The following is a 27,981-nucleotide window of genomic DNA, read 5'->3' as shown; positions in this document are numbered from 1 at the left end:
GCAAGATTGTTGTGTATGCGGAACCCCGCAAAAACATCCCCTGATGAGGCACACCAATTGGGATCACTCGCAGGTGCTTCAAAGTTTTTTAATTTCTTTGTACAGTTGTATACAGGTAATCCCCTTAGGGGTAATTAGCTTCGATATTAAACATCATATCGTAAGATGATCAGAGTCATAATCCATATGGGTTTAAACATTGAGCTCCAATGCATTTCGGGCTTGACAGCCCTTGGTCACGGAGAGCTGAGGAGGAAGCGAAAGAAAGGAGCGGGTAAGGCGGTGTGCTAAAACAATATAACGTTCAGGGTCGTGGAAAATTTTACAGTGAGGTAATATAAAGTGCACTCGTGCGTGGACAGTTGGTGAAGTTAGTCTAAGTTAAGGTGCTGGGTCGGTGAGATAGTTTAAAGTGCACTAGTGCGTGGACACTTGGTAAAGGTGCTCGAAGTTAAGGTGCTGGGTCGGGTGAGTGGTAGAGGTAATACCGCTAGTGACATGGGAGGACTCACAAAATATTATATAACTATAATTTAGGTTCTTACTTCATATAGACGCGTAGCGTCCTGAGATATTCACCGTCGGTCATCCGTTTGCCGTCTAAACCGCGTGTGACGCGGCCGGCTACATATTAACATGGACATAGATGACGGACTCGTCCCGTGGGGAGCGGGGCCATCTTTGAGTGGTGAAATCTTATTGAACCAAAAGTGTTACCGTGGTAAACGTAAACAAGCGAGTGTTGGCACATACTGATAAATAAACACGGGAGAGATAGACAAGATAAAGTAGTGAGAGGTAGTGGAATCTTCCTAGATCAGAAATGGTGACATAATAAACGTTAAGGAACATATGTGAACAAATACAGGTAAAAAGGTAAAAAGATACAGGTGACAAAATGAAGAGGGTAAAGGGCAAGGTGCAGCAGCAGAACATGGATCACATTACATCCATTACAAATAGCAACTAAATTCTGTGCGGTCATTGAGCCCGTGGGGCTTAAGGGTCTGCAACAGGTAAATCCATTCAAGTTCACGTTTCAGTAAAAGTTTAGTGTTGTCAATGCCTTCTTTTTTAGATACGATCTCCAGGACCAGGAATTTCAACTGGGCGATTGAGTGACGTGCTTCCATGTAGTGAAGAGCGATGCTTGATTTCTCAGATTTAAGCCGGATGTTAGACTTATGCTCATTCAATCTGGTTTTAATTTTGCGTTCCGTCTTCCCGATGTATAGTTTGCCGCATGGGCACTTTAGGGCATAGATTAAGTTGGTGGAGTTACATGTGGCGTCTACGTGAAGTTTAATGTTGTGTCCTTTCATGGGATGCTGTATTTTGTTGCCCCGAATTACATTATTACAATGGCCACAGTTCAAGCAGGGCTGAGTGCCACGATGTAGTTTGATTGGTACTGTGGGCTTCGCCAGTATTTCTTTAATGTTACAGTTCCTGGTGTAGGCAAATATTGGGGGCTCATTAAAGATTCCTTGAAAATCCGGCTCATTTTGCAGTATTGGCCAGTGTTTCCAGATGATTTTTTTATATGCTGTGCTCGCAGTAGAAAATTTTGATACAAGAACCATGCGTTGCTGTGTGTTTCTATGAGTTTTGGTCAGACTCTCCTGTCTGGATATGGTTGCCACACGGCTTTGTGCCTCACGTAGAATGGTTTCTGGGTAGCCACGTGTCCGAAATCTATCGGACATTTCCATCATCCTTTGGTTAACCATGGTTTCGTCGGATACTATGCGCCTGATGCGCAGCATTTGGGAGTACGGGAGGTGCTTTTTAAGGGAACCTTGGTGGAAGCTGGTGAAATGAAGAGCATTATTCCTATCCGTGTTCTTTCTATGTAGGTCCGTGACGATTCCGTCTGGTGTGTTCTTGATGTGGACATCTAAGAAGGTGATGTCAGTGTCACTGATTTGCCACGTGAGTTTGATTCGTGGATCCTTGGTGTTGGTTTCCATTAGTAGGTTGTGAAGAGACTCTTTAGTATCTGCCCATAGGAAGAATAGATCGTCAATATATCGCAAGAATAGTTTAGAATGGTTCTGGAAGCTTGAGTTGGTATACAGATGTTTGGTTTCAAAGTTCTCCATGTATGTGTTTGCGTAGGACGGGGCTGCACAGTTTCCCATGGCCATCCCAGAGAGTTGCAAAAACCATTGGTCATCGACTGTGAAGTAACTGTGATAAAGAATGAATATCATTAATTCCATCAGAAACGTCTGCATGTTAGGGTCAATGTTGCTTTTCAGAAGAATCTGTTCAATTGCCTCGATGCCCCCTGCATGGGGTATGGATGTGTATAATGAGCTCACATCGGCTGTGCCAAACACTAGTGGTTCATTGTTGGTAGTTTGGAAAGTAGACAATTTCGTGAGAAATTCTGTGGTGTCCTTAATGTGACTCAACGATTGAGTTACCAAGGGTTGTAAATATTTATCAAGGAATTTCCCAGTTGTCTCGTGGATTGATCGTTTCGTAGACACTATAGGTCTAAAAGGAGGATCCATAAGATTCTTGTGGATTTTTGGGCACATGTGAATTGTTGGACTCTTAGGGTGTTCGATTAAAAGATATTTTTTAGTGCGTTCTAAATTATAGTTATATAATATTTTGTGAGTCCTCCCATGTCACTAGCGGTATTACCTCTACCACTCACCCGACCCAGCACCTTAACTTCGAGCACCTTTACCAAGTGTCCACGCACTAGTGCACTTTAAACTATCTCACCGACCCAGCACCTTAACTTAGACTAACTTCACCAACTGTCCACGCACGAGTGCACTTTATATTACCTCACTGTAAAATTTTCCACGACCCTGAACGTTATATTGTTTTAGCACACCGCCTTACCCGCTCCTTTCTTTCGCTTCCTCCTCAGCTCTCCGTGACCAAGGGCTGTCAAGCCCGAAATGCATTGGAGCTCAATGTTTAAACCCATATGGATTATGACTCTGATCATCTTACGATATGATGTTTAATATCGAAGCTAATTACCCCTAAGGGGATTACCTGTATACAACTGTACAAAGAAATTAAAAAACTTTGAAGCACCTGCGAGTGATCCCAATTGGTGTGCCTCATCAGGGGATGTTTTTGCGGGGTTCCGCATACACAACAATCTTGATATTTGAAGGTGTTCCAGACGGATAACACCACCCTACGAGGGCACCCAGAATTTTCTAGCATTACATTGAACTATCTACTTACTCTCCACGTAGTGCACCCTGCGATTGCCAATATTCGTCTAAACATAATAAAAGCCTCATTTACATGTAAATGACCTTTAACAGACGTGTGAAGTACTCGGGTGTGGCTGCAATTAGACGTCGGCAGCCCACGAAGCTGTGTCAGCCCGGGCTCACACACGACCGGGGGGGGGGGGGGTGCTGAAGCCCCGTGAGCCCAACGGGTGTTGCGCGCCTGGTTGAGGCCTATCCGTTGCGTTCAACTTTGTGGGTAAGTCTGCGTTCAATCTAAGCTGTGTTTTGTCACGACAGCGCAGCTGCAGTGGGTGCCGGTACAACGATTCATACCGAGTGCTGCAATTTTGTGTTCATGGTACACATTTGCATTAGGGGTTGTCACTGCGCCAGGCGTCCAAAGGCTCCACTGGTGATTAACAGAGAAAGCGTGACGTGACACGCCAAAGCTGGGGACATAAGGTGCAAACAGCCAGCGCGCACGAAATCAATATCTATCTGACAGTTCAGACAGAGACGAGAAAGCTCATCTCGCCTGGGAACGAGTCTTGGCAACTAAGAAGATTCCTGTCCTTTTTTTCCATAAAGGACAAGATTGAGGGTAGGTTTACGGGCACTCAGCCGCTCATTGAAGAGCCAGGGGTCGATCCAGACATTCGGACTTTCTGATAATGAGCTGAAAAGGCGAAAAATTCTATTATCAGAACATAGCAACGTGTGCCAGGTCACTTGTCTGATGCACGAAGAACACTGTGAGTCAAATGTCCTGTGTGCGTCATTGCGCAGTATCAGTATGGCACGTCCACTTAGAGCACTTGACAAGAGGCACACAGTTTACAGTGCTTAATTTGAGCCAACCGCACTAATTTGTCAGCACCAGCACTTGTGACAGTCTGCCACAAGGTGGCGCCGTCTGGCTGATTTAGAAATGATGACCACAACAACAATTAAATAGTAATTCAATATGCATTAAAAAGTAGTATTCCCTGCCGCCCAGGCCATTCTTATAGCTTTGGGGGCCTGAAATAGTCCGAATTGTCACACTTGTAGGAGTGTGATGGTTAGTGTTTTACTATCAGAATCGTGCATTAAATGTTCACGTCTAAGTTAATCGTGCCTGGTGTGCATTTTAGTGTACGTTCGTGTAACGTACACTGAACTAGCGTCCATACAGTTTGTCCAGTGCGGTTTGTATTTGTGCATCTTGCTCTTGGTAATGCGTGAAGCCAGATCAGTTTTGCTCTAACGCCTTTTAATAAAATATGATTTATAATGTATGTATATCATTGCAGAAGAATGCAATGATGGGGACAGAACAAAACAAAGTTGGCTTACTTAAAGTTTTTTTCTTACTGTTATCAGTTCTTAATTGAAAGCATCTGCATGCATTAATTTTTTGTGTTTTTCGTTACGATTTTCGTCCTTCATATTCGATGTTAGGATTGGCAGTTCGGGCTGGACTGTTCCCATCAGGCACAGGGTCAGACTGATTTGCATATGGCCATGTCTGAACTGGGGTGGCAGAGTGGGCTAAAGAACGGTGATGGATTAAACCCAGATCTGTTCACTGGGTGTGAGTGTTTGATTGGTTCATATGCTCTCCATCACCACCCCCTTTTGTATCGCTTTGTTCGCCATAAGTTGGCAGGGTATGCTCAGACGTGAGTCCCTTGCTCACTTTGCCACTGGATTCAAGCAAGCCTGGCTGAAGATGGCTGAAATGCCAGAAACCGGTCCTAGGAAGCTTGTTTCCGGTCCAGGGAAGGCATGGCTTGGCAGTTCGGGCTGGACTGTTCCCATGAGGCTCAGGGTCAGACTGATTTGCATATGGCCATGTCTGAACTGGGGTGGCAGAGTGGGCTAAAGAACGGTGATGGATTAAACCCAGATCTGTTGACTGGGTGTGAGTGTTTGATTGGTTCAGATGCTCCGTCCATCACCACCCCCTTTTGTACCGTTAGGATCAGCGTGGTCTTGGGCTAAAGGCTTAAAATATGTAAGCTAAAATATATGTGCTTAGCATAGTGTGTGCTGCCCGACTTGTATTTTGCTGTATCTGTCATTGCATCGAAATATGATACAACAAGTAACATTACACCTACAACAAGTCAGGACAATTGGCTTTGTCAATGGTTGTTTGTTGCATTAGATAAATAAGCAGCAACCATGGCTTGTATATGATATTGAAAAACCTCCCACTTAACGTCCTGGTGACACCAAGACAATGTTTCTGCTCCTGAGTTTCAAAAACAGAAGGGAAATCTAAAGAGAAAATGACTCTCTTTGTGTGAGCACCTGCACAATGATGTGCCTACTGTCCCGAAACTGGTCTCTGTCGGGGTCTATTTTGATCCCTGACTCAGGCGGTCCGTTTTTTTCTGGACTGCAGTATGCTGTCACTGCAGTCCGGAAAAAAAGTGCCTGGGCACAAAACAGAGCCCGGTAGAGACCCGTTTCGAGGCCCCCTTTAAAAAACTGCCGTGCTCAGACCGGGTGAGACCCGGCCCACATAAAGCCCTGGCTAAAGCAATACAGGAGCAGTTTCCTCTGCTTATTTCAGACTTAGCTCGTGTTTAAAACAGCCATATTCAATAATCGGGAATATTAGTTCGTCATTTGCTCCACTTCTGTGAATCTTTAAAAATATGGGTCATTGGCATCCTTCGAGCCCTTCGTCCACTCTGGCCACGCCCATTTACTGTATGTAAACCTCTACATTTGGATATTCCACACTTGCACCACCCCGCCTTATCGCGTTTGCACTCACTTAAGTCACTCACGAATAAAAAAAATCACGTATAGGTTTAACAACGTTTTTCACGCACATTTTGCACTCTGAAATCAGATCCAAGTTCTCCTGGGGCAAAACGTTTTAAAATCTTTAACTCATTCCATGAATAAGCGACTCATTCTTTCCAGAATTCCTTTGGTAGTTCTTAGGTAGCTAACATTCAGCGTCATCATTTGCAAAACGCCGAAGTTGAAATCACGCCCCGGTGCCCGCTTGTAGTCCGAGCAGGTTCATAAATATAGCACATACATACACACATGTTAAAGGTTAACGCCGGCACAGGAGCAGAAATACAATAAACTTTTTTTCCTCCTCATGGAAAATGCACGTGTAACAAATACCTTTAATAACAGACGGGTATTATGTAATTCAGGAGCTTCTTGTCATTGGCTTCTGCGGGGTCCTTTTGTTGGTTTGAGTAATATGCATGCGGCCATATGTAATGGGAGTAAGATTAGCATAGGTTTGGGTTTAACTCTGTTGGGCATTCCGTGTTTTTTACCTTTCTGACATGCTACCACTGAATTCCTCCTAGGTGTATTTCTTAATTTTAACATATTTTATTAAGCTCCATTGTCTTTCTGCGATTATCATTTGGGTTTTGGAATTGAAGATGGTCAATGCCCTAAATAATATGAAGGCATTTGTGAGAGAACATCCTTTCTTATATGAAATATCTGTTTTTGTAGATTTCCTATAATTAGTTGTAATACATGATCATATGGAAATCAAATGCCCTCTATGTGTATCTTTGTATGAGGGTGTATGTTGAATGTTTTCAGTCAGATATACTTGTGTGAATCCAGAAATTTCAAATAAAAAGAAAATATTCAGTCAAGCTGGTAATGGACGTCATCATCTTCTTCTGCTGTGTAGCATTGTAATGTATGTAATGTAATGGTACTTGTATAGCGCACGAATCACCATGAGGCATCTCGGCGCTTGTACGAATAGCGCTGATGAACCCTTCCTGGCCTTTCCCTGTGAAGTGCCCACTCCTGGGCACCCCCAAGGTGAAGCCAGGCATCCTAGCGTTGTTGGGGCCGTTGTGGAGATTAAGCAAGCTATTGCCCAGAGTTGCAGAGTTGGACCCATGATTAGAATAGGCACCGAGGCGAGAATTATGAGGTCCGGGGAAATTGAGCCCAAGAGCCGCCGAGGCAGGAATTGAACCCTGGTCGTGGGCCAGACCTCTGCATCAGGGTCTGCCGCTCTAACCATTGAGCCACACGTCTCCACATTCAAGTGCCCCAGTCAACAGACCCATCTGTTCTTAGTTAAAGTCCACTCTACACCTTCCTTACCAGTGCAGTACTTCCTAACGGGCTTCCATTGTGCACAAATCGTAATAGCTACTGAATGGCATCCAAAGTCTCTTCCTTCTTTGTCATGCAATATGTATTAGTCTGTAGCCGTCTTAGCTTATGTCGATGTGTTGACAAGGTGTATCGCAGCTATTCAGGGTGGATGTCTGGAAGCATCTCATGGTCATTTGAACTAACGCTGGGCGAAGTACTATGCTACGCTCGCGTAGTCTGCAAAGTTTGCGCTACTTCGCGATTTGCACGTAGCACAGTGGAAACACGCGTAGCGTTAATTTTTTGCTTGCTCGCGGTCCTCAGCGTCAAGTTGGTGACTGCGAGCAAGCAAAAGGACATCCCGGCGAGACTTTTTCCTCGTTCGCGATCAGCAACATCAAGTTGTCGATCGCGAGCGTGGAAAATAAAGCTCCAGGCGAGATTCTCAATGCAGGGAGGTCAAGTTTCTCATTGCGAGTGGTCGCGTATGCTCGCGATGAGAAACTACCAGTCCGTGTTGAGAAAGCTGCCGCTCGAGTAGAAATCTACTCGAGTGGCAGAAAACTACCGCGTGCACTGTGCGGACAAGCATTCGGCACTGTGCAATCAGTGCGAACAGCATTTTGCACAGTGCACTATGCAGTCCGCGTAGCTTGCATAGTGCGAAGTGCACTTCGCGTAGCGCTACTACATGAACTATGCCCAGGGTTAGGAACCCACATGCTTTGAAGCAATAGATATGAAAGAGCTAGCAATACTGTCACAGATACATCCCTGAATATGTTTCACTCCTGGACCATCAGAGTGTGTTTAAAATGTCATCTTTAAATTAAAGTATTGACTTTTCACAAAGGCTCTTCACAAGGAAGGCTTCCCTTCATGAGTTACAAAGGACGGTGAATTGCACTGTCAACAGAGTCCAGGCAGTATTGTGTTTATTCAGTGTGCTGAAGGCTCTTTTGAGAAGAAAGCGAATGTTGAAAGCAAACTGAGAGAAGCAGCTTACTCACAAAACATATTAAAGACTGTGTTAAACAGCAATTTCATGTGCGGCTTCCATCTTCTCCACAGTCCTGGCCTTCTTCCAGCAACCCTTGGCTTGTGCCTGGTACTATTTATGGTCAAGTATTTAGAAAGCATTTCTCGTTCTGCCTGAAGACATCTCACACTTAGCTGTTAGCCAGGCCTTATTTATATCTGATTTGATGCTTCTTGTCTGCTCATCAGATAATAGTATCCAGCCCTTTAAGAAGGTGGCTCAGTGTAGAAGACTCTGGCGAGCAAATTGTTATTGGAGAATTTTAGATTTATTTTCAAATCATTAAATACAAGAATAATACATTAGTTGCTTAAGTAGAAATGTTGCAATGGAAAGTAAGTGTGATAGTAAAACAACCAGTAGAGGTTTAGCTCCATTTTAGGTTAGAAAAGGAAGTGCATTTTACTCTGACTTCTAGTGACCCAAAAGCTAATTTACATTTTTCGGCAACAAGAGGTTTTGCTTCAATTGGCAACAAGTAGATGTTCCCTTGAATGGATGGTGGTGGAAAGCATGCCACAGGGACGGACTATTTATCCAGAGGATATATAGGGGAAGGTTGAACTGTCCAGATGCATGTATATTAAAATTAAGAGATGTTATTTGCCCATGCATGGGCGCATAGGTTATTTTATTGTTAAACGAATGTTTTCAATTTACTCCATCTATAGATTTTGAATCATCGTGAAAAACTGGACAAGGAGCTTGCAGCTCTGGAAACGCTGGAATCCCAAGCCGATTCAAGGTAATTTCTCTTGTGTAAGGTTGCTGTTTTCAGAGGTGTCAGTGTTGCCTGCATTTGTGGTAGTGTCTTATGATTAGCTCTGCATTGTTAGTGTTTGTGGTCTTTGCTTGGCTTCAAATGGATTTATAATAAAGAATCTTATTCTGAGGAATCACACTTTATCTGGAAATTTGTTAAGCATTGTCCATCCACTAGGATCGGGAGGGAGTGTATAGACATTGTCCCTCAATATCTAACTCTGATTTAGCTCCAGCCAGCCTTTGAAGCAACATTTCAATCTCCTCCAACTGGTATTTCTGAGGGCAGTATAACTTCTCCGGCTCCTCCGGCAACAGAATAATTTTCCATTGTTTTTTTTTCAGAACCGCGCCACCCTAATGGGGGTCAATTGCTTTGCTGTAAACATTGGCCACAGTGACCATGGGTTCATGGTGGAGAGCAAGCTTCACACAAAAGATTGGAGATTGATTGGCAGCAGTTGACTGCATTCGACCTGCCTCCTGAAGTCTATAATGGTATTTTGGCAGTCAGGGGGTCCTACTACCAAGACCATGTACGCCTTTGCAAAAACATTGTACGGAAAGATCTATTGATTCACTTTCTGCTTCCATCTCTAAAGTTCTTTTTTATTTTGACCTTTGCCCAGCAGAACTCTGCTCTGGGCACTCTCAAAGGGTATCTTTCGACCTGTCTGCCTTCCTGAGGCTGCCAGACCAACCCTCCTTATTTAAATCTCCTATTTTAAATGGATTTCTTAAGGTGCTTGTACATATGTTTCCACCTGCCCCTTTCATCATGCTCCAGTGGGGCATTAATTTGGTTCTCACCTTCCTGATGTGTGCTCCGTTCGAGCCTCTGCACTACAGTCCCCTCTTGCTGCTTACCATTAAAACAGCCTTTCTAGTGACAATAACTTCTGCCAGGAGGGTGAGCGAATTGCAGGCTCTGTCTTCCAAGCCTCCTCACCTGACCATCTTCCCTGATATGTTGGTGCTTTGCAAAAGGACCACTTTCTTACTGAAAGTAATAACACCATTCCACATGCGGCAATCTGTCACTTTGCCCACTTTCTACACTCCTCCGAACCCCTCTAAAGAGGGGGACTATCTCAGAAGAGGACTATCTCACGATGAGTCATCCTCTGCATCAAAATTTGCTACGACCAAGAAGCAGCCTCCTGAAGGCTTAAGGGCTCAATCCACCAGAGCTAAGGCTGCTACCACGGTGTTGCAACTTGGGGTTCCAGGTTCCATTTGTCAGACAGCAGCGTGGGCATTCCTTCACATGTTTACCAAACACTAATGCATGGACAGTCAAGTTTGAAGAGACGGCCTTTTTGGCTACTCTGTCCTCCAGGACTTCCTGGTCTAAACTTGTCCTCAGTCCCTCCTCCGGGGATGGTGTGGCTTGGGAATCTATTCAAAGGTAAGAATCTGAGGCTACATGTCTCTTTCAGATGGACAAGTTACTTACCTTTGGTAATGCTGTATCTGGTAGAGACATGATCCAGCAGCAGATTCCATAAGAACCCGCCCATCATCCCCACACTGCAGACAGGTTTTTAGGGTCAGGGCTGTTCCCTTTAGGGGCTCTTGTTGTTCAGAAACACACCAATATCAGCGCACTTTACGGCTCTGCAATCCTGGCGTGGAAAGTCATGAAAAGAAATTGACGTCAGCGCGCTGAGTTGACGCCTATACAGGTGGCATGAACATCCCAATGATGGAGACGCCACCGACAACTCCATGCGGAGCAGGCCGACTGCCACCTACTGGCACAAGGGTATTGCTCGAAGAAAAACGTCCGGATCCAGTCTGATGCCTGGGAAATCCAAAGGTAAGGAATCTGCAGCTAGATCATGTCTTTACCAGATAAGGCGTAATCAAAGGTAAGTAACTTGTCCTTTAAAACCCAAAAAACGAAAGCAAATACATAATTTTATTGTAAAGTGGGGGCACTTAGCATATGGTGAAACATCCATTTTTGGTCAAATATTTCCCAGCAGAAATTCGTTTGATTTTAGACTTAAATATCTAACACAGAGGAAACGCTCACTTACAAAGCCAAAAGATATTGCTCACATTTTTTGTTGTGACTAAAATATTTTAAAGAGCCGGCTGCAGTGAAAACCAAAGCAAAAAAGAAGAAAAGATTGCATTCTGTATACAGTGCATCTTTAAGACAAATAATTTCGTTTGTGACCATTCAGAGTACTATTGGGATGTAAAATAGCCCCTAAAACATTCTAGTGAAAGCTCTCCATAAGAGGTGGCACGACACGCTATACAGCCAGTAGCATGAGGGGAGAGAGTATACTCCTATGGGTGGAGCAAAGCCCACTCTATTTATATTTTCAATTATTGGTTAAAAATAGTTCATTCATAGAGAAACGAATTAATGTGACTGTAAGAGCTATTGTGATCGGGATCATTTCCCCTTATGGAAGTCAGGAGCAGTTGAGCTGTAACATGAGCTCAGTTTAGCATTTATCTGCTATACATGACTGTCAGACTCACTTTTGTATTTAGGTGAATAGTGTTCAGTCTCTACTCAAACCCTCAAAGGAGTTCAGGGAGAAATTAATTCGCAATTTTACATCACTGTCATAAATGCATCTCAGTGGAGCTAGGTAAAAAGATAAGTAGACATACTTGCGTTAAATGGCTTCACTTTCTGTTACTGGATAGTAGGTTACTCTTAATGGTTCTTTGCCTTGTTCATATTCCAATACCTGAAATAGGTAAAGCGCACAGTGTTCTCAAGTTAATGATGCCATTTTGAAGAAAAAAAACGAATAATTGTAGATTTTGTACTACAGCAGGCAAACCTCTGCATAATGATTTGTAGGTATGGGACCTTAAGATAATGATCACCGGCATATTTTAATGTTTCCTTTGGTGGAATGGTCTGGAATAGTTATTTGAATTACAATCCACTGGTTATTGAACATTATGAGTGATCATAACATTTCAAAGTTTGTTCACTCATAAACATAAGTATGTGAAAACTCTTGTATGCCTTATTTTTTAAGATGTTCTTGGATGTTTTACAAAGTGTTTAAATAATAATATAATGTTTTGTTTGAATTTAGTGTCCTACAAAATCTAAGAGCACTGGTTGCCATGAATGAAAACCTAAAAAGTCAAGAGCAAGAATTTCGATCACACTGTAGGGTAAGTAGCCTATTGAGTGCAGAGTTTACATTTTTGTGGTTTTGGAGATAATGTGAGCAGATGGTGTGCTACTGAAGTGCTAATAAACACTAATTATAATAGTTGAAGTCTGTGAAACGTTCTCTATAAATATTTGTTTGATAGACACTTTTAATGCAGATTCCTAATCTATTGAATATACCCCAGGTGTCAAACTGGATCCGGAATATTTTGATCAGTACCTCTATGCACCAGTAAGAGGCGCCGTGCAGCTCCACACTGACGGAGTTCCGCTCTGCAATTGAGTTAGGGGCCATTATACCTGGCACTTCCATGCTAACTTCAGTTCCTATCTTTCTTCTCCATTTGATGCGGATCCAGAGATATCTTTTGTCTCTTACCCAGACCGTTTACCCCAACTTTCACAATGTGTTAGGGGCATGTCACCTCACAAGAGGACCGGGTCCAAACCTTGTACGGGATGTTGCATTCAAATCTCTGTGATAGATCCTCATCAGCTTTGCCTGTGGTGCCAGGGGTAGAGTATGACCCTAAGGTCTGCACTGACTGCATGTCAATTATTCTTTAGACCATAAAATACTGCAAGACAGAATGGATCTCTTATGTCCGCAAGCATCTAAAAACTCCACTGGTCCAAGGGGCAGGAGTCGATCCCAAGGTCAGTCATCCTCACTCTGCAACTCCCCTGGTAAGTTGAAGAAAAAAACATTAAAAAATCCAAGCAGGGCTCTTGCACAACTGAGAAGATGTGATGGCGAGCCATGCGTCCCCATCTTGCTTCCGAAGTTGGTCGACGTTGGCGCCCATACTGCTACTTGTTCCGTTACAACCCAAGTTTCCAGAGCCATCTGCAACACCAAGACAGATCCAGGAGTTTTATGAGGTCATGCTCTCTCTGACTCTTCAGATCCCTCTGGCACATCTGCAGACCCGAAGGAGTTGAGAGATCCTCCAGCTGCGAAACCGCTAGTGGGTTGACATTCAGCGCAAGTTGGATCATTCATACCCATCACTGGGCCTCTTCCAGTACCCGTACCAACACCATCTTCACAACCCTCGCCGGTTTCCAGAATGTCAGTGCCGACTCCATCAACACCGGAGGATGAGATACCCATTGTGCTCTCCTACCCTGAGGTGGTGCCACACTGATCTTGACCATGTCTGCACTCACTTTCTGTTGAATCGCAACCTTCCCCTTCTGATCCACTAATCATCCTACCTCTGCAAGGTAGGTCTCATATGCTACATTCTTTGTTTGGGACATAGTTTGATAATGACTTTAATGCAGGTGATGAAAATGGCCAATACTGCCGCAAAGAAAACTAGTATGATGACCTCTAGGATGTCAGTGGTCTTTACACCTCTCCAGATTTCAGCCTCTCACTCCTAGATCATGCAACAGAGGAAAGTGTCTCCTTTGCAATAGTCATGGGGACGGCGGCCAGAGTTCTCGACCTCAAGCTCCCCACCTTAGAGGTCAAAACTAATGTCCTGACAGAAGTCCTCCAGCCAGCCAAAACAATATTGAACTCCTGCTGCTTTTCACTGACTCACTCACTGATCTCCTCTTATGGCTTGGGCCAAACCTTTTCTGGTTCCCCAATAATTCTCCAAATTGCGAGGCGCCATTGACCTAGCCTATGCAACCATGCTTTTTTATCTTTGCACCCCTCTCCTGAAAAGCTTGGTGATGCAGGCTTCCACCAGCCACATAACTCCTAACACTTGCCTGACTGCTCACCTGTATAGGGAGTCCAAGAGAATGGAGACCTTCTGGAAGATGGAATTTTCTTCCACTAATTGAACCCCCTGGTCGAATAATTCCAGTTGCCTGCTGGGATGCTATTCCCACACTCTCTGGAATTCAATTGCTCAAATCCTCCCAGGTGTACCCAAATAAGTTTGTCCTGTACTGACCAAAGCCATGCAGGATGGCTGTGATGCTGCCAAGTTTAATCCACTGCGGACTGGATACCACGTATGCCATTGGACTAGCAGTGGACACTATTGTCGCTATTTATTACTATGCCTTGTTGACAGGCTTTTCAGGCGATGTCCAATCGTCCACTATGGACATGCTCTTTGATGGAACTTGCCTCTGTGGGGGCAAATCAGAACCTGCTCTTAAAAGCTTCGAAGAAAGTAGGGCCACAGAGCACACCTTGTGCCTGTGTGCTCCACAACACCAACAGCATCAGTGTTTCATATTTGTTCGTGATTTTGGTAGAGGTAAATCATACAGACAGCCACTTGCCCCACATACCAAACCTCTTTAGTGTGCCTTTAGTGGAGTACAGCCACCCGGTTGGCAGCAGGATGCAATCATTTCGACCGGGTTGGTGGAACATAACATCAGACAGGTGGGCCATCCAAATTGTCCAAAGGGTATGTGCACTAACCTTCATAGTCACTCTGCTGCACATTTCGCCATCAGAATGGCTGACAGAGGACCAGCTAACCATGTTATTGGAGGAAGTGCAAGCCCTTTTGGCCAAAGGGTCTATAGATAGGGTGCCTGCACCAGAAGTGGATTGTAGATGTTACTCCTGCTGCGTTATGGTGCCAAAGACTGACAGCTGCCTTCATCCTAGTTTAGACCCATGCCACTTCAAGGCCTTCCTCCAGAGGGACAAATTCAAAATATGCTCCCTAGCCCAGGTCTTGACTGCTCTCGACCCTGGAAACAAGATGGTGGCGCTCGATCTGCAGGATACCTATATCCATACATACATCCTGCAAGCCCTTTTCTGCAACTTGCAGTATGTGGTGGGACAGGAGCCTTTTCAGTTCACTGTGCTCCCCTTTGGTCTCTTCAGTCCCGTCGGGTGTCATCAAAAGTGATGGCAGCTGGTAGCAGCACTTGTTAAGAGGTCAGGGGTCTCAGTCTTCCCCTACTTTGATTACTGGCTGTTAAAGGCAGGCTCACCCCAGGCAGACATCAATCACCTTTAGACTACGGAGAACCTCCTGTCATCTTCGAGGCTCACTATCAATGTGCCAAAGTCACATCTGACTCCTTCTCAGATGCTTTCTTCCATTGGAGCCATTCTGGACATGATTTGGATCGGATAGAGACTTCTAGCCACAGGTTCTCTACCTTTAAAGTCTTATGCCTTATCCTCAGGCACAAGACTGGATCTGGACATTTTTCTGCAGCAGTACCTCTTCGTGTTGGTAGAGGGCGTTGAGCGACTCGATAACAACATCATCCACCAGATGTGACCCCATAAGAGTCCATACTAGCCCTCCCCTTACACATTGACGTCAGTTTCTTCCTTTCCGCACTTCCACGTGGATCTGTAGAGTGGTACCTCTGGCCATTGGTGGTGCAAAAGAGGTCTTCGTACAGGAGGATAGTCTTCTGTATTTAGATCTGCTACATTCTAACCAAGAAGCACCCTCCAGAAGGATCTAGGGCCCATTCTACAAAGGCGAAGGCTGCTACCACTGTGCTGGCACGCGGAGTGCCTGTCCTGGATATTTGTCAAGCTGCAACGTGACACAAAGCATTATTGCCTTGACAACAATGTCCTGTAGGACTTTTTGATCGGAGTTGTAATAAAGTGCCCCTTTTTTCATGGTTACCCCTCACTTTTTGCCTGGCCTCCGGTGCAATTTGACTTGATGTGCCCTGAGTCCCTGCCAATCCGCTTCCCCACCCCCTTTTATACCGCTTATGGCCACCATAAGTGTGGCAGGGTATGCTCAGACGTGAGTCCCTTGCTCACTTTGCCACTGGATTCAAGCAAGTCGGGCTGAAGACAGCTGGAATGCCAGAAACCGGTCCTCGGAAGCTTGTTTCCGGTCCAGGGAAGGCATGTCTTGGCAGTTCGGGCTGGACTGTTACCATGAGGCACAGGGTCAGACTGATTTGCATGTAGCCATGTCTGAACTGGGGTGGCAGAGTGGGCTAAAGAACGGTGATGGATTAAACTGGGTGTGAGTGTTTGATTGATTCAGATGCTCCGTCCATCACCACCCCCTTTTGTACCGAAATCAGCTTCCCAGGGCCTGTGTTCTTTCCCACTTTATACCTTTGCACCCACAATTGGCACATATCTGGCCCCAGATAAACATAATGTAAAAGGTAACATGGGTACCAAGGGCACTGTGACCAGGGAAGGCCTGTAAGGGTTGCATCACCTATTGTGTCATCCTTAGATGGCCTGCCATTGCAGGCTGCGTGTTTTGGTGCAAAGAAAAGTGAAGAGTTGACATGGCATACCTCCCTGTGTGCCGTGCCTGCACCCACTGCCTTAGGGCCTAGGTAAGTCACTCCTCTAGCAGGGTGCACTAACCCACAGGTGAAGGTACAGGTGCGTGAGCCCTGTACCCCTACATTTTTAGACATTGTAAGTGAATTAAAGCCATAAAGAGTATATAGTATGGAAGTTGGTCATTACAAACTCCAAAGTTCCATAATGGCTTTACTGAAACCTGAGAAGTTTGGTAGCAAACTTCTCAGACATTAAAGCCCCACTCATGCCAGTGTGGGATTTGATGTAAAATGCACTCAGAAAGCATCTTAGAGATGCGCCCTCAACGACGACCAGCTTTGGTGTCGTTCCTGAATGGCTGCTCGCCATTTGCCACCACCAGACAGGTATCTGGTCCCCTGAGTAGAGGGCCTCCACTCTCAGGGTCCAGAAACAAAGCACATCTTGGGCAGAGGTGTCCACCCTCCTCCCCCAGGACCACGAGGTCCACGAAGGGGAATCTTCAAAGGCCTGCCTTTGCTGCCCCCATCAACTGTCTTCCACTGGTTCTGATCCCCGCTTTGGGCAGGAGAATTGGCTGGAAAACTGAGTTAGGAGGAGAGGTATGCCCACCTCTGCGAATCCCACCCATCGGGTGGGGAAGGCGTGGTGAAGCACACATCCTAGTCCCCTCCATCTTGACGATGAGGGTACCCAGCCAATTAGGGAGAGGCTCATGCCCCCTCTCACTGGAAGGTGGCATAAAAGGATGTGTACCCATCCCAAGGAAGGAACCCATTGGGCCCGAACTGTGCACCCTTGTAAACACCCCTAAGTGTCGGGAAACAACCTTTACAACGCAGTCATTACATCGCACTACCTTTACATAGCAGTCATTACATCGCAACATCCTTTACATCGCATGTCATTACAACGCAGCCATTACATTGCATGTCACTACAATGCATGTAATTACAATGCATGTCACTACAACGCAGGCATTACATCAGAAGTGATTACAACGCATAGTACCCTTACACTATCCAACACTTACCCTATTGTTGTACTCACTGGAGTTAGAATAGTAATTTTTCAACCTACACTATCCAACACTTACCCTACTGTTGCATTCACTGGAGTTAGAATAGTAATTTTTACCCCTACACGATCCAATACTTACCCTAATGTTGCACTCACTCGAGTTAGAATAGTAATTATTACCCCTATCCTATCCAACTCTTACCATAAATGCAATGTAATGGTATGCTTTGTAATGGTATGCGTTGTAAAGGTATAATGCGATGTAATGGAATGCGTTGTAAAGGTAGTTTCTGAAAATGCGAGGTAATAGCATGCTATGTAAAAGAATACATTGTAAAGGATGTTGCGATGTAAAAACTGCGTTGTAAAGGCATGCATTGTAAATGTAGGTATTGTAACGTCATAGATTCCTATATGTCATATTTAGGGGCCACCCTGAACCTTGCCTCCTCAGATTCGAGGAAGAAAGAAGGACTCAAGAGCCGTACTGACCAGGAAGAAGCAGACCATAAAAAGTAAAGGAGGCCCCCTTATCTGTCAAGTTTGGGACAGGGGAGTAACATAGAAAAGCAAGAGCGTCCCACAAATTAGCCACAAAGGTGGTAAAGAGTGTACTAGTGGTGCTAGGCTTCTTGTTTTTTAGCAATACCAATCACACAGATATAAAAAAAGAAAACATTTTTATGCAACTCAATTCACTAGACATAGGCCAACCATTGTGGAGATTTATCAAACAACAAATTATACCAGTATAGCACACATGTTATTTATGTTCAGTCTAAACTAGAGAAAAAAACAGGAAGATTGTTTTGGAAAAATATGTCATTTGTGTATTTATTCAAGAATACAAAATTTTCACAATAGTAACGAATAGTTAAAAAATACGTGCAGTATATTGTACATTTAATTAAAAACATATAAAATCACAATGATAAACAAAACCAATTTATACAATGTGGGTTAAAAAATGTTCGCAAGAACAGGGGTCGACGCGGCGTTTCGGTTAAGGAGAAACAATTAACAACCTTCTTCAGGACCAAGTTCTAGAAGGAAACAGACAATTACTTTTTTGTGTTTACAGATTTTTATAGACAAAGCATATTACCAGAAAACATTTCCTGTTGGCTAATACTATATGACATTTTATAACTACTAAGTGGTTGGCGCTAGTCAAAAACTGATTATTGGTAACTTTATTGGTATTGTCAAAATACATGACCTTCTATAGGGGGCACCGCTAGTGAATCCCAAAATTTGTTTATCAGGAAGCTTTTACGATAGTGACATCACCTCATACGTAATGTCAAACAGGGACTTAAATTACCTGTATTTTATTAATGGTTTCCAGATATATCCTAGAGGACCAGGGGCCCGGTTATGCAATCCGGGAAATAACTGTACTGTGTGTTCTCAATGCTTTTGATGTAGCATGTGCAGTACTAGGGTCTGAAAATAATAATAGGATATAGATCAATATGCTGTATGCTCTGATTATCTAAGCATTTGTAATATTCATAACAGGCATCTACCTTATGCTTGTATTGGGAAGGTTCACGCTCTGGTAGTAGGAGCCACCGATATTGATATTCAGTTTGGCTGTAAGTCAATACACATCTATTACCATATTGCATTCAAAGAAGTGGTTCCCAACTGTCCTGGAGAATTCTATTCTCCGCACTTACCCAGGTTTTAATAACTGGCAAATTGATAATACACGAGCTTTTCAATTGGCTTGTGTTGCGGTTAGGCGTTCATATAATGGCGGGGGTTCTCCTGCCACTGTAGGTGTAAAAGGAGGAAATTTAATAAAAATTGATATTTTGTTTTTGAATTATTAATTATAGTTTAACATAGGGTATGTGATATACACCTCTTTACTAAATAAATACACACATTCATGGTGCATTGCTTATAGCGTATTAGTAATGTCAAATCTACAGGTAATTCTATCTTCCTGTTGGGGCACAGCATAGGTGCATTTGCACCAGTTAGTATAGAGCACGATTTCTCAGATCTTTTTAAGGTTTACCTTTCTGTCTTGAATACATTTTCCCGCCTCAAATCTACCGTTAATATTGTTCGGGGTTGTAGCATTTGTCACAGCAATGTCTCTACGGGGTGGCTCTTTCACCGTATATTGTTAATACAAACATTGCGGGTTTCTTTACTATTATGTTAAGTATAATTGTTTATAGTAATTCATAGCTGATGCACTTTAACTAACTTGAGCTTCTGGGGTGCATAGCGGGTCTTGTAACTAGTAGGTTACCGAAAGCGAGAAGGTTACCAAAAGCGAGTCTTGGCGCTTGTAAATTAACCAAAACGGGTAGGTTACCAAATGCGAGGCTATATTAGGCGCAATGCGGGTCAAGTGAGAAAGGGGTCGGTCGCGCTCGGCTTACCTAGAAGTTAGAATTCGGCCTCCCTGCTCCTACTCCGTCAGCGTCCCATGGATTCTGTAAGAGTTGAAAGTTTAGAGTGGACGCGGGTTTGGGCCTTTTTATGGTACAGCGCTACTGATTGGGCGAACAGTCATCCGCTCGCTGATTGGTTGAATATATATCACCTGACAGCTCGTTTGTTTACAAACGGGTTTATGTGGCGCGCTAGACAGCGTCATTACCACTGTATAATCTGCTACACACATGGTATATCTTATCGCTTTTTAAAAGGATTTGCGGTAATTCGATATAATGAACGGTAGAGAACTACATTTGTTCAAGACACGATTATAATATGTGAATAGAAAAAAAAAAAAGGGGATTATGTATCTTCTCACTTAACGGGGAAAAATTATTATAGGTCATGTAATGATTAAGTGCCACTCTCTAGCCCACGTGCGTAGTGTGGTTATATCTATCAAAAGTTGTATAGAGCACCAAGGGGCGTCAAAGCTAAATGGTGCGCTAATAAACTGCCAGTGCTGCTGGGAGTAAGTACTAGAGTATTATTAGTTGATTTGGCATGATTCATCCACGGGGTGGCACACTCAAGAGACGCCTAAAAAAAGTGTCTTTACATATATATCGGGGCTTTGGATATTAATGTATAATTATTTGTAATCTTTAAATCATATAGTGCATATATATTTATTTATTTATTTATTTATTTATTTGCGGGTTTGTATCGCGCTAGGATCATCTCCCGAAGGAGTATCTCCGCGCCTTTGAGAACCTTTCAGCATGTAACAGTTGGTAAGCAGATGTCATTAGTTAGGAAATAAGAAGGTTTTTAACTGTTTCCTAAAAGGGAGATATTCCTGACAGAGTCTCAAGGAGAGAGGGAGGCTGTTCCACAATCTTGGTCCAGCGATGGACAGAGCTCTTCCACCTTGTCTGGTTTTTCTGGCTCTTGGAACTTGTAAAAGGCCTTGTTCACTGGATCTCAAGGATCGAACAGGTTTATAGAGAGAGAATCTATTGTTCAGATACTCTGGGCCTTTGTTCTGGAGACTTCTATGTATGGTGCACCCTATCTTGTATTTCACCCTTTGTTTGACGGGAAGCCAATGTAGGGTGTTCAGAAGAGGCTTCGATGGTGTACGGGGGGCTGATTTAGAACAAGACGGGCCGCCGTGTTCTGGACTACCTGCAATCTCGCAATAACTCCCTCGTTTACTGATAGGAGCATCCCATTGCAGTAGTCCAGTCGACTCAATATAAGGGCCTGCACTAACGTTCTCCTAGTTGAGTCAGGGAGCAAGGGGAAGACCTTCCTCAGCATAGCAATAACGTGGAAGCATGAGCTCACCACTTGATTGCTGTTTTGTTTTAGAGAGAGCTCCTGGTCCAGACGCACACCGAGATTTTTTACCACCTGCTTTGGCTCCGGGACTGGGCCAAGGTCTTGCGGCCACCAGTCTGGGGACCATAGGAGCTTTGCCTCACCGAATAGCATCACCTCCGTTTTTGCCACATTGCATTGCAGGAAGTTTGATGCCATCCAGTGAGCCACTGCCTTCATCCCCAAGGAGAAGGAGTTCCTGACCGTATCCGTAAGATGTTTAAACGGGAAGAGGAGTTGGGTGTCATCCGCGTATGACATTGGGATGAACCCATGGGATCTCATGATGTTTGCCAGGGGTGCCACGTAGATATTGAACAGGGTCGGGCTTAAGCAGGACCCCTGTGGCACCCCCTTTGAGATCCCCACCTCCTCTGACCGATAAGCACCCAGGGTGACAGTCTGGGTGCGATCTGTCAGGAAACTCCTCACCCATGCCAGAGCTACACCTTCCAGACCGATGTTAGCAAGTCTGGTGGTCATGATGTCATGTGACACGGTGTCGAACGCCGCAGACAAATCTAGCAGAACCAGGATGACGGAATAACCCCCATCCTGGTACATACGTAGATCGTCTGCGACTGACAGCAAGGTGGTCTCGGTGCTGTGTCTAGGCCTGAAACCCGACTGGGAGGGATCCAGTCCATGTGTCTCCTCAACAAATCTGGACAGATGTCCATTAACAAACTTCTCCATCATCTTGCCCATAAAGGGAAGGAGAGAGATGGGTCGCAGGTTGGCAAGATCCGTCCAAGGAATGGTGGTATTTTTCCTTAGCGGTCTTACCAATGCCCGTTTCCAATCTCTCGGAACTTCTCCCGTGCTTAATGACAGATTGATTAATTTCTGGATGTCTGGACCAAGAGTATCGGCCAGCATAGGCATGATACGGGCGGGAACAGTGTCCTGCGGACTACCGCTCTTAATTATTTTTATAAGGGAAATGACTTCTTCCAAAGAAATAAGGGGAACGTTTTTTAAACGATTGGCCTGTGTGTTTTGCTGTATACTGTTGTGAGAGGGGTTGTTAAGATCAGCCACTTCCATTGATTTCGTGGCCATTATCTTAGCATAGATCATATCAATCTTCTTCGTGAAGAAGGATGAGATCCCATCGCATAGTTCTTGGGAAGCAATCTCCGCCGTCTCGCATGCTACAGGTTTGGTAAAAGTTTGCAGGATTTGAAAAAGGATTTTAGAGTCCTTCCCAGCCTCTGCAAGTTGCGTCGCAATGTGACTTTTCCGAGCCATCCTAATTGCCTTGTGATAGGATCTAAGAGATGTTAGGTAGCATTGTTTGTCCTCCGGCTTCCGAGAGTGTCTCCACACTTTTTCAAGCTTCCTGGTTTTTTGTTTCATGTGTCTCAGGTCTTCGGAGTACCAGACTTCTTGTCTGGCTGCTTGGCGGGGTTTATACGTTTTAAATGGTATGATACTATCAATTGCTTCATTGACAGCATTAGAAAAGCGATTGAGCTCAGTTAGCATTATTCCCTCCTGCTCGTTAATTATGGGGGCTTGATAGGCTTCTCGAAAGGTGTCCTGTGTCAATTTGTCCCATGGTCTTCTTTTGGTCGCCAAAGCGGTCGGTACGCTTGGTTTACACATGGGATTAGTGTAGAATTTTAAAATGAAATGATCAGTCCATTCTGTTTGAGTGGGGGATGAGCACATATTTAAAAATGAGTTGGAGAACACTAAATCCAACGTATGGCCTGCCTCATGTGTGGGTCCCTGATTCATTTTTCTCAGGCCTAGGTGTTCCATATCAGTGAGAAGTGTTCTGGCCTCCATGCCTATATTGTTGAAACCTTACTATAAGTATCAATACCTTATGTTAACTAATCCTGGTTATTCCTTATCACTACTGTTCCGTTCTTTAAATTATCTTTTCCCAGTCTTCTCTGCTATTGAGTCCGATGCGAACGCTATTGCACTTGGACATATAGAATTGTTCGCGTCTTTTTCTTTTTTGGGTAAGATTTCCACCTCTTGTGCTAAGACTGACATGCTCTAAGCAACACCAGCGAAGGTCACTAATCTCATGCTTTGCTGTCTTCCAGTGTTCAGTTAGAGGGGCCCCTATCTTGTTGGTGCGATGGGCTGATCTATGCTGGTTCAGTCGTATTCGGACCTCTCTAGAGGTTTCCCCAATATAAATAAGTTTGCAGGGGCAACTGATCAGGTAAATTACATTACTTGTCTGACAATTCATGAAGCTAGTCGGTTTAATTACTACATCTTTGATGGTGATAATGTTCCCTCGGATAATATCTTTACAGTTACTGCAACCTGAGCACGGGAAAGTGCCCATTGGCATTGGCGCATTATCAATACAGGGCTGGTTAACTCTTTTAGTTTCCCTATATGTATGTACCAAACTGTTTCGGATTGTCCGGTTCCTCCTGTAGGAGAACATAGGTTTGGGCAATCTATTGTGGTGTTTATCATTAACTAGATGCCAATTTCTGTTTATGATATTTTTGAGTTTCTTGCTAATTGGGTTATAGTTAGTAACAAAGATTATGGGCTGTGTAATAGACTCTTTCTTCTCTTTGGGCAGAAATAAATTATCACGATTGTAATATTTAGCGCGCTTGTAAGAGTGTCTTATTAGTCGTTTGGGGTATCCGCGTTCTAAAAATTTAGTTTTCAGAACACTGGCATGTTTTTCAAAGTCCTGAGATGTGGTACAATTTCTCTTAAGTCTCAGAAATTGACCAAATGGAATATTGTTTACTTGACTAGGAGGATGGTTGCTTTCGTGATGAAGCATGGTGTTTCTGTCAGTCGGTTTTGTAAAAAGTTCTACATTTAAGGTTCCATTAATATGTTTGATAATAAGGTCAAGAAATTCACAACTATTGTTGTCTATGTGAGAGGTGAACTTGAGATTATTGTCACCAAGATTCAGCCACGTGATGAACTCTCTTAGTGTTTCTATGGGGCCCGTCCAGATGAAAAAGACGTCGTCTATGTAACGAGACCACACTGAGATATTTTCATAGAACGGTGATACTGTATTGTAGATATGGTGTTCTTCGAAGTTTGATACATACAAACAGGCCAGACTAGGGGCACAGGTGGCCCCCATGCTGGTCCCCTTGGTCTGTCTATACAGTTGTTTGTTGAATAAGAACAGATTGTTTTTCAATACCAAAGAGATGCAGTCTATAATGAACTGTTCATGAGCTGTGTGGTCCCTATCTTCATTATTTAGCATGGAAGTGATAACTTCAATTGTTGCATTCTGGGGTATATTAGTATATAATGCTTCTATGTCAAGTGTGACAAGAAACTGAGAATGGGGATCAAAGGCTAGGCCTTCTATTTTCTGAATGATGTCCGTTGTGTCCTTAGTGTACGCCTTTTGGGTGGTTACAAGGGGTTGCAAAAAAACATCTGCGTATTTGCTGAGTGGTTCCGTAAGGGACCCAATGCTGGAGACAATGGGCCTCATTGGGGGATTTAATATGTCCTTATGGACTTTCGGAAGTCCATACAGAGCTGGGATAATAGGATCCTGATTATGGAGGAAAAAATATTCCTCTTCGCTGATGATATCGTCATCTCTAGCCTGTTTCAAGAGAGTAACAATGGATAGTTTCAGGGATGTCCATTCGTCCATGTGTGCTATCATGTAGTGTTCCTTATTCTCTAGTAAGCTCAGCATTCTATTGTTATAATCAGGGGTGTCCATCACCACGATGCCACCCCCCTTGTCTGCCGGTTTAATGGTCAGTTCGGTGTTATTCTGTAGTGTCTGTAATGCTAATGCCTCATCTTTACTAAGGTTGTGGCACTTAATCATTACATGACCTATAATAATTTTTCCCCGTTAAGTGAGAAGATACAGAATCCCCTTTTTTTTTTTTCTTTTTTTTCTATTCACATATTATAATCGTGTCTTGAACAAATGTAGTTCTCTACCGTTCATTATATCGAATTACCGCAAATCCTTTTAAAAAGCGATAAGATATACCATGTGTGTAGCAGATTATACAGTGGTAATGACGCTGTCTAGCGCGCCACATAAACCCGTTTGTAAACAAACGAGCTGTCAGGTGATATATATTCAACCAATCAGCGAGCGGATGACTGTTCGCCCAATCAGTAGCGCTGTACCATAAAAAGGCCCAAACCCGCGTCCACTCTAAACTTTCAACTCTTACAGAATCCATGGGACGCTGACGGAGTAGGAGCAGGGAGGCCGAATTCTAACTTCTAGGTAAGCCGAGCGCGACCGACCCCTTTCTCACTTGACCCGCATTGCGCCTAATATAGCCTCGCATTTGGTAACCTACCCGTTTTGGTTAATTTACAAGCGTCAAGACTCGCTTTTGGTAACCTTCTCGCTTTCGGTAACCTACTAGTTACAAGACCCGCTATGCACCCCAGAAGCTCAAGTTAGTTAAAGTGCATCAGCTATGAATTACTATAAACAATTATACTTAACATAATAGTAAAGAAACCCGCAATGTTTGTATTAACAATATACGGTGAAAGAGCCACCCCGTAGAGACATTGCTGTGACAAATGCTACAACCCCGAACAATATTAACGGTAGATTTGAGGCGGGAAAATGTATTCAAGACAGAAAGGTAAACCTTAAAAAGATCTGAGAAATCGTGCTCTATACTAACTGGTGCAAATGCACCTATGCTGTGCCCCAACAGGAAGATAGAATTACCTGTAGATTTGACATTACTAATACGCTATAAGCAATGCACCATGAATGTGTGTATTTATTTAGTAAAGAGGTGTATATCACATACCCTATGTTAAACTATAATTAATAATTCAAAAACAAAATATCAATTTTTATTAAATTTCCTCCTTTTACACCTACAGTGGCAGGAGAACCCCCGCCATTATATGAACGCCTAACCGCAACACAAGCCAATTGAAAAGCTCGTGTATTATCAATTTGCCAGTTATTAAAACCTGGGTAAGTGCGGAGAATAGAATTCTCCAGGACAGTTGGGAACCACGTCATTGAATGCAATATGGTAATAGATGTGTATTGACTTACAGCCAAACTGAATATCAATATCGGTGGCTCCTACTACCAGAGCGTGAACCTTCCCAATACAAGCATAAGGTAGATGCCTGTTATGAATATTACAAATGCTTAGATAATCAGAGCATACAGCATATTGATCTATATCCTATTATTATTTTCAGACCCTAGTACTGCACATGCTACATCAAAAGCATTGAGAACACACAGTACAGTTATTTCCCGGATTGCATAACCGGGCCTCTGGTCCTCTAGGATATATCTGGAAACCAGTAATAAAATACAGGTAATTTAAGTCCCTGTTTGACATTACGTATGAGGTGATGTCACTATCGTAAAAGCTTCCTGATAAACACATTTTGGGATTCACTAGCGGTGCCCCCTATAGAAGGTCATGTATTTTGACAATACCAATAAAGTTACCAATAATCAGTTTTTGACTAGCGCCAACCACTTAGTAGTTATAAAATGTCATATAGTATTAGCCAACAGGAAATGTTTTCTGGTAATATGCTTTGTCTATAAAAATCTGTAAACACAAAAAAGTAATTGTCTGTTTCCTTCTAGAACTTGGTCCTGAAGAAGGTTGTTAATTGTTTCTCCTTAACCGAAACGCCGCGTCGACCCCTGTTCTTGCGAACATTTTTTAACCCACATTGTATAAATTGGTTTTGTTTATCATTGTGATTTTATATGTTTTTAATTAAATGTACAATATACTGCACGTATTTTTTAACTATTCGTTACTATTGTGAACATTTTGTATTCTTGAATAAATACACAAATGACATATTTTTCCAAAACAATCTTCCTGTTTTTTTCTCTAGTTTAGACTGAACATAAATAACATGTGTGCTATACTGGTATAATTTGTTGTTTGATAAATCTCCACAATGGTTGGCCTATGTCTAGTGAATTGAGTTGCATAACATTTTTTTCTTTTTTTATATCTGTGTGATTGGTATTGCTAAAAAACAAGAAGCCTAGCACCACTAGTACATTCTTTACCACCTTTGTGGCTAATTTGTGGGACGCTCTTGCTTTTCCAGGAAGAAGCAGACACCATTTGCTTTGGCCCCAGCCCTACCAGCCTGTCCCAACTCCGACCTGCCTACAGCTGAAACCCCGTGTCTCCAGCAGCCAGGAGCCCTCCAGAACCAAGAGGACCTGCCCTGGAATCATCTGAGGACTCTGTCTCCCATGAGCACTGGATTTGCTCAACAAAGACTCATAACACAGAACCCAGATCCATACAGCTCCGGGGTTCTGCACCACTCTCCACCCGACGCCCACTGACCGAGTTCGAGTGCCCCAACACCACGAGGATATCTCCCCAGCGATCATGACCTGGGATCTGGTGATCCCGAACCTACCTCGAGCTTCAAGCCGGCGCCTCCAGCTTCAACCTGAAGGGTCCCCCCAACCGAAGCCGGTAAGAAGACCGACGCCAAATAAAAACCCTGCACCCGACGCCCCACGGCCTTGTGTGGCCCAACCGATGATGTCAGGCATTCCCCAAGATCCCAACTTACCTCTCCTGCCAGTGGTCACCTTGAGGAGGCCTCCCTGCCCAAGCCTTTTCTTCAAACCGGAGATCTCCATTGCAAACCACAGGGCTCCTGACTTATTCTTGGCACTCTGTGCCGCTGGTGGTGCAGCTCCTGTGCTTATTGTTGGCCCCTG

At 43.7% G+C, this 27,981-nt stretch overlaps 1 protein-coding gene across 1 annotated transcript in view; it reads left to right on the top strand.

Moving 5' to 3' along the window:
• The window catches only part of CCDC93 (CCC complex scaffolding subunit CCDC93), a 1,137,947-nt gene that overhangs the window by 685,269 nt on the left and 424,697 nt on the right, over positions 1–27,981 (top strand). Inside the window, exons 14-15 of the mRNA XM_078682376.1 lie at positions 9,012–9,085; positions 12,177–12,258. Coding sequence (XP_078538502.1) covers positions 9,012–9,085; positions 12,177–12,258 — 156 coding nt within the window. The remainder of the gene's footprint in view (positions 1–9,011; positions 9,086–12,176; positions 12,259–27,981) is intronic.

The sequence above is a fragment of the Lissotriton helveticus genome, chromosome 3_1, assembly GCF_964261635.1.
Source record: "Lissotriton helveticus chromosome 3_1, aLisHel1.1, whole genome shotgun sequence".
Classification (NCBI taxonomy): domain Eukaryota; kingdom Metazoa; phylum Chordata; class Amphibia; order Caudata; family Salamandridae; genus Lissotriton; species Lissotriton helveticus.
Note: the sequence above shows the minus strand (reverse complement) of the source record. Positions and strands in the feature narration are given on the sequence as shown.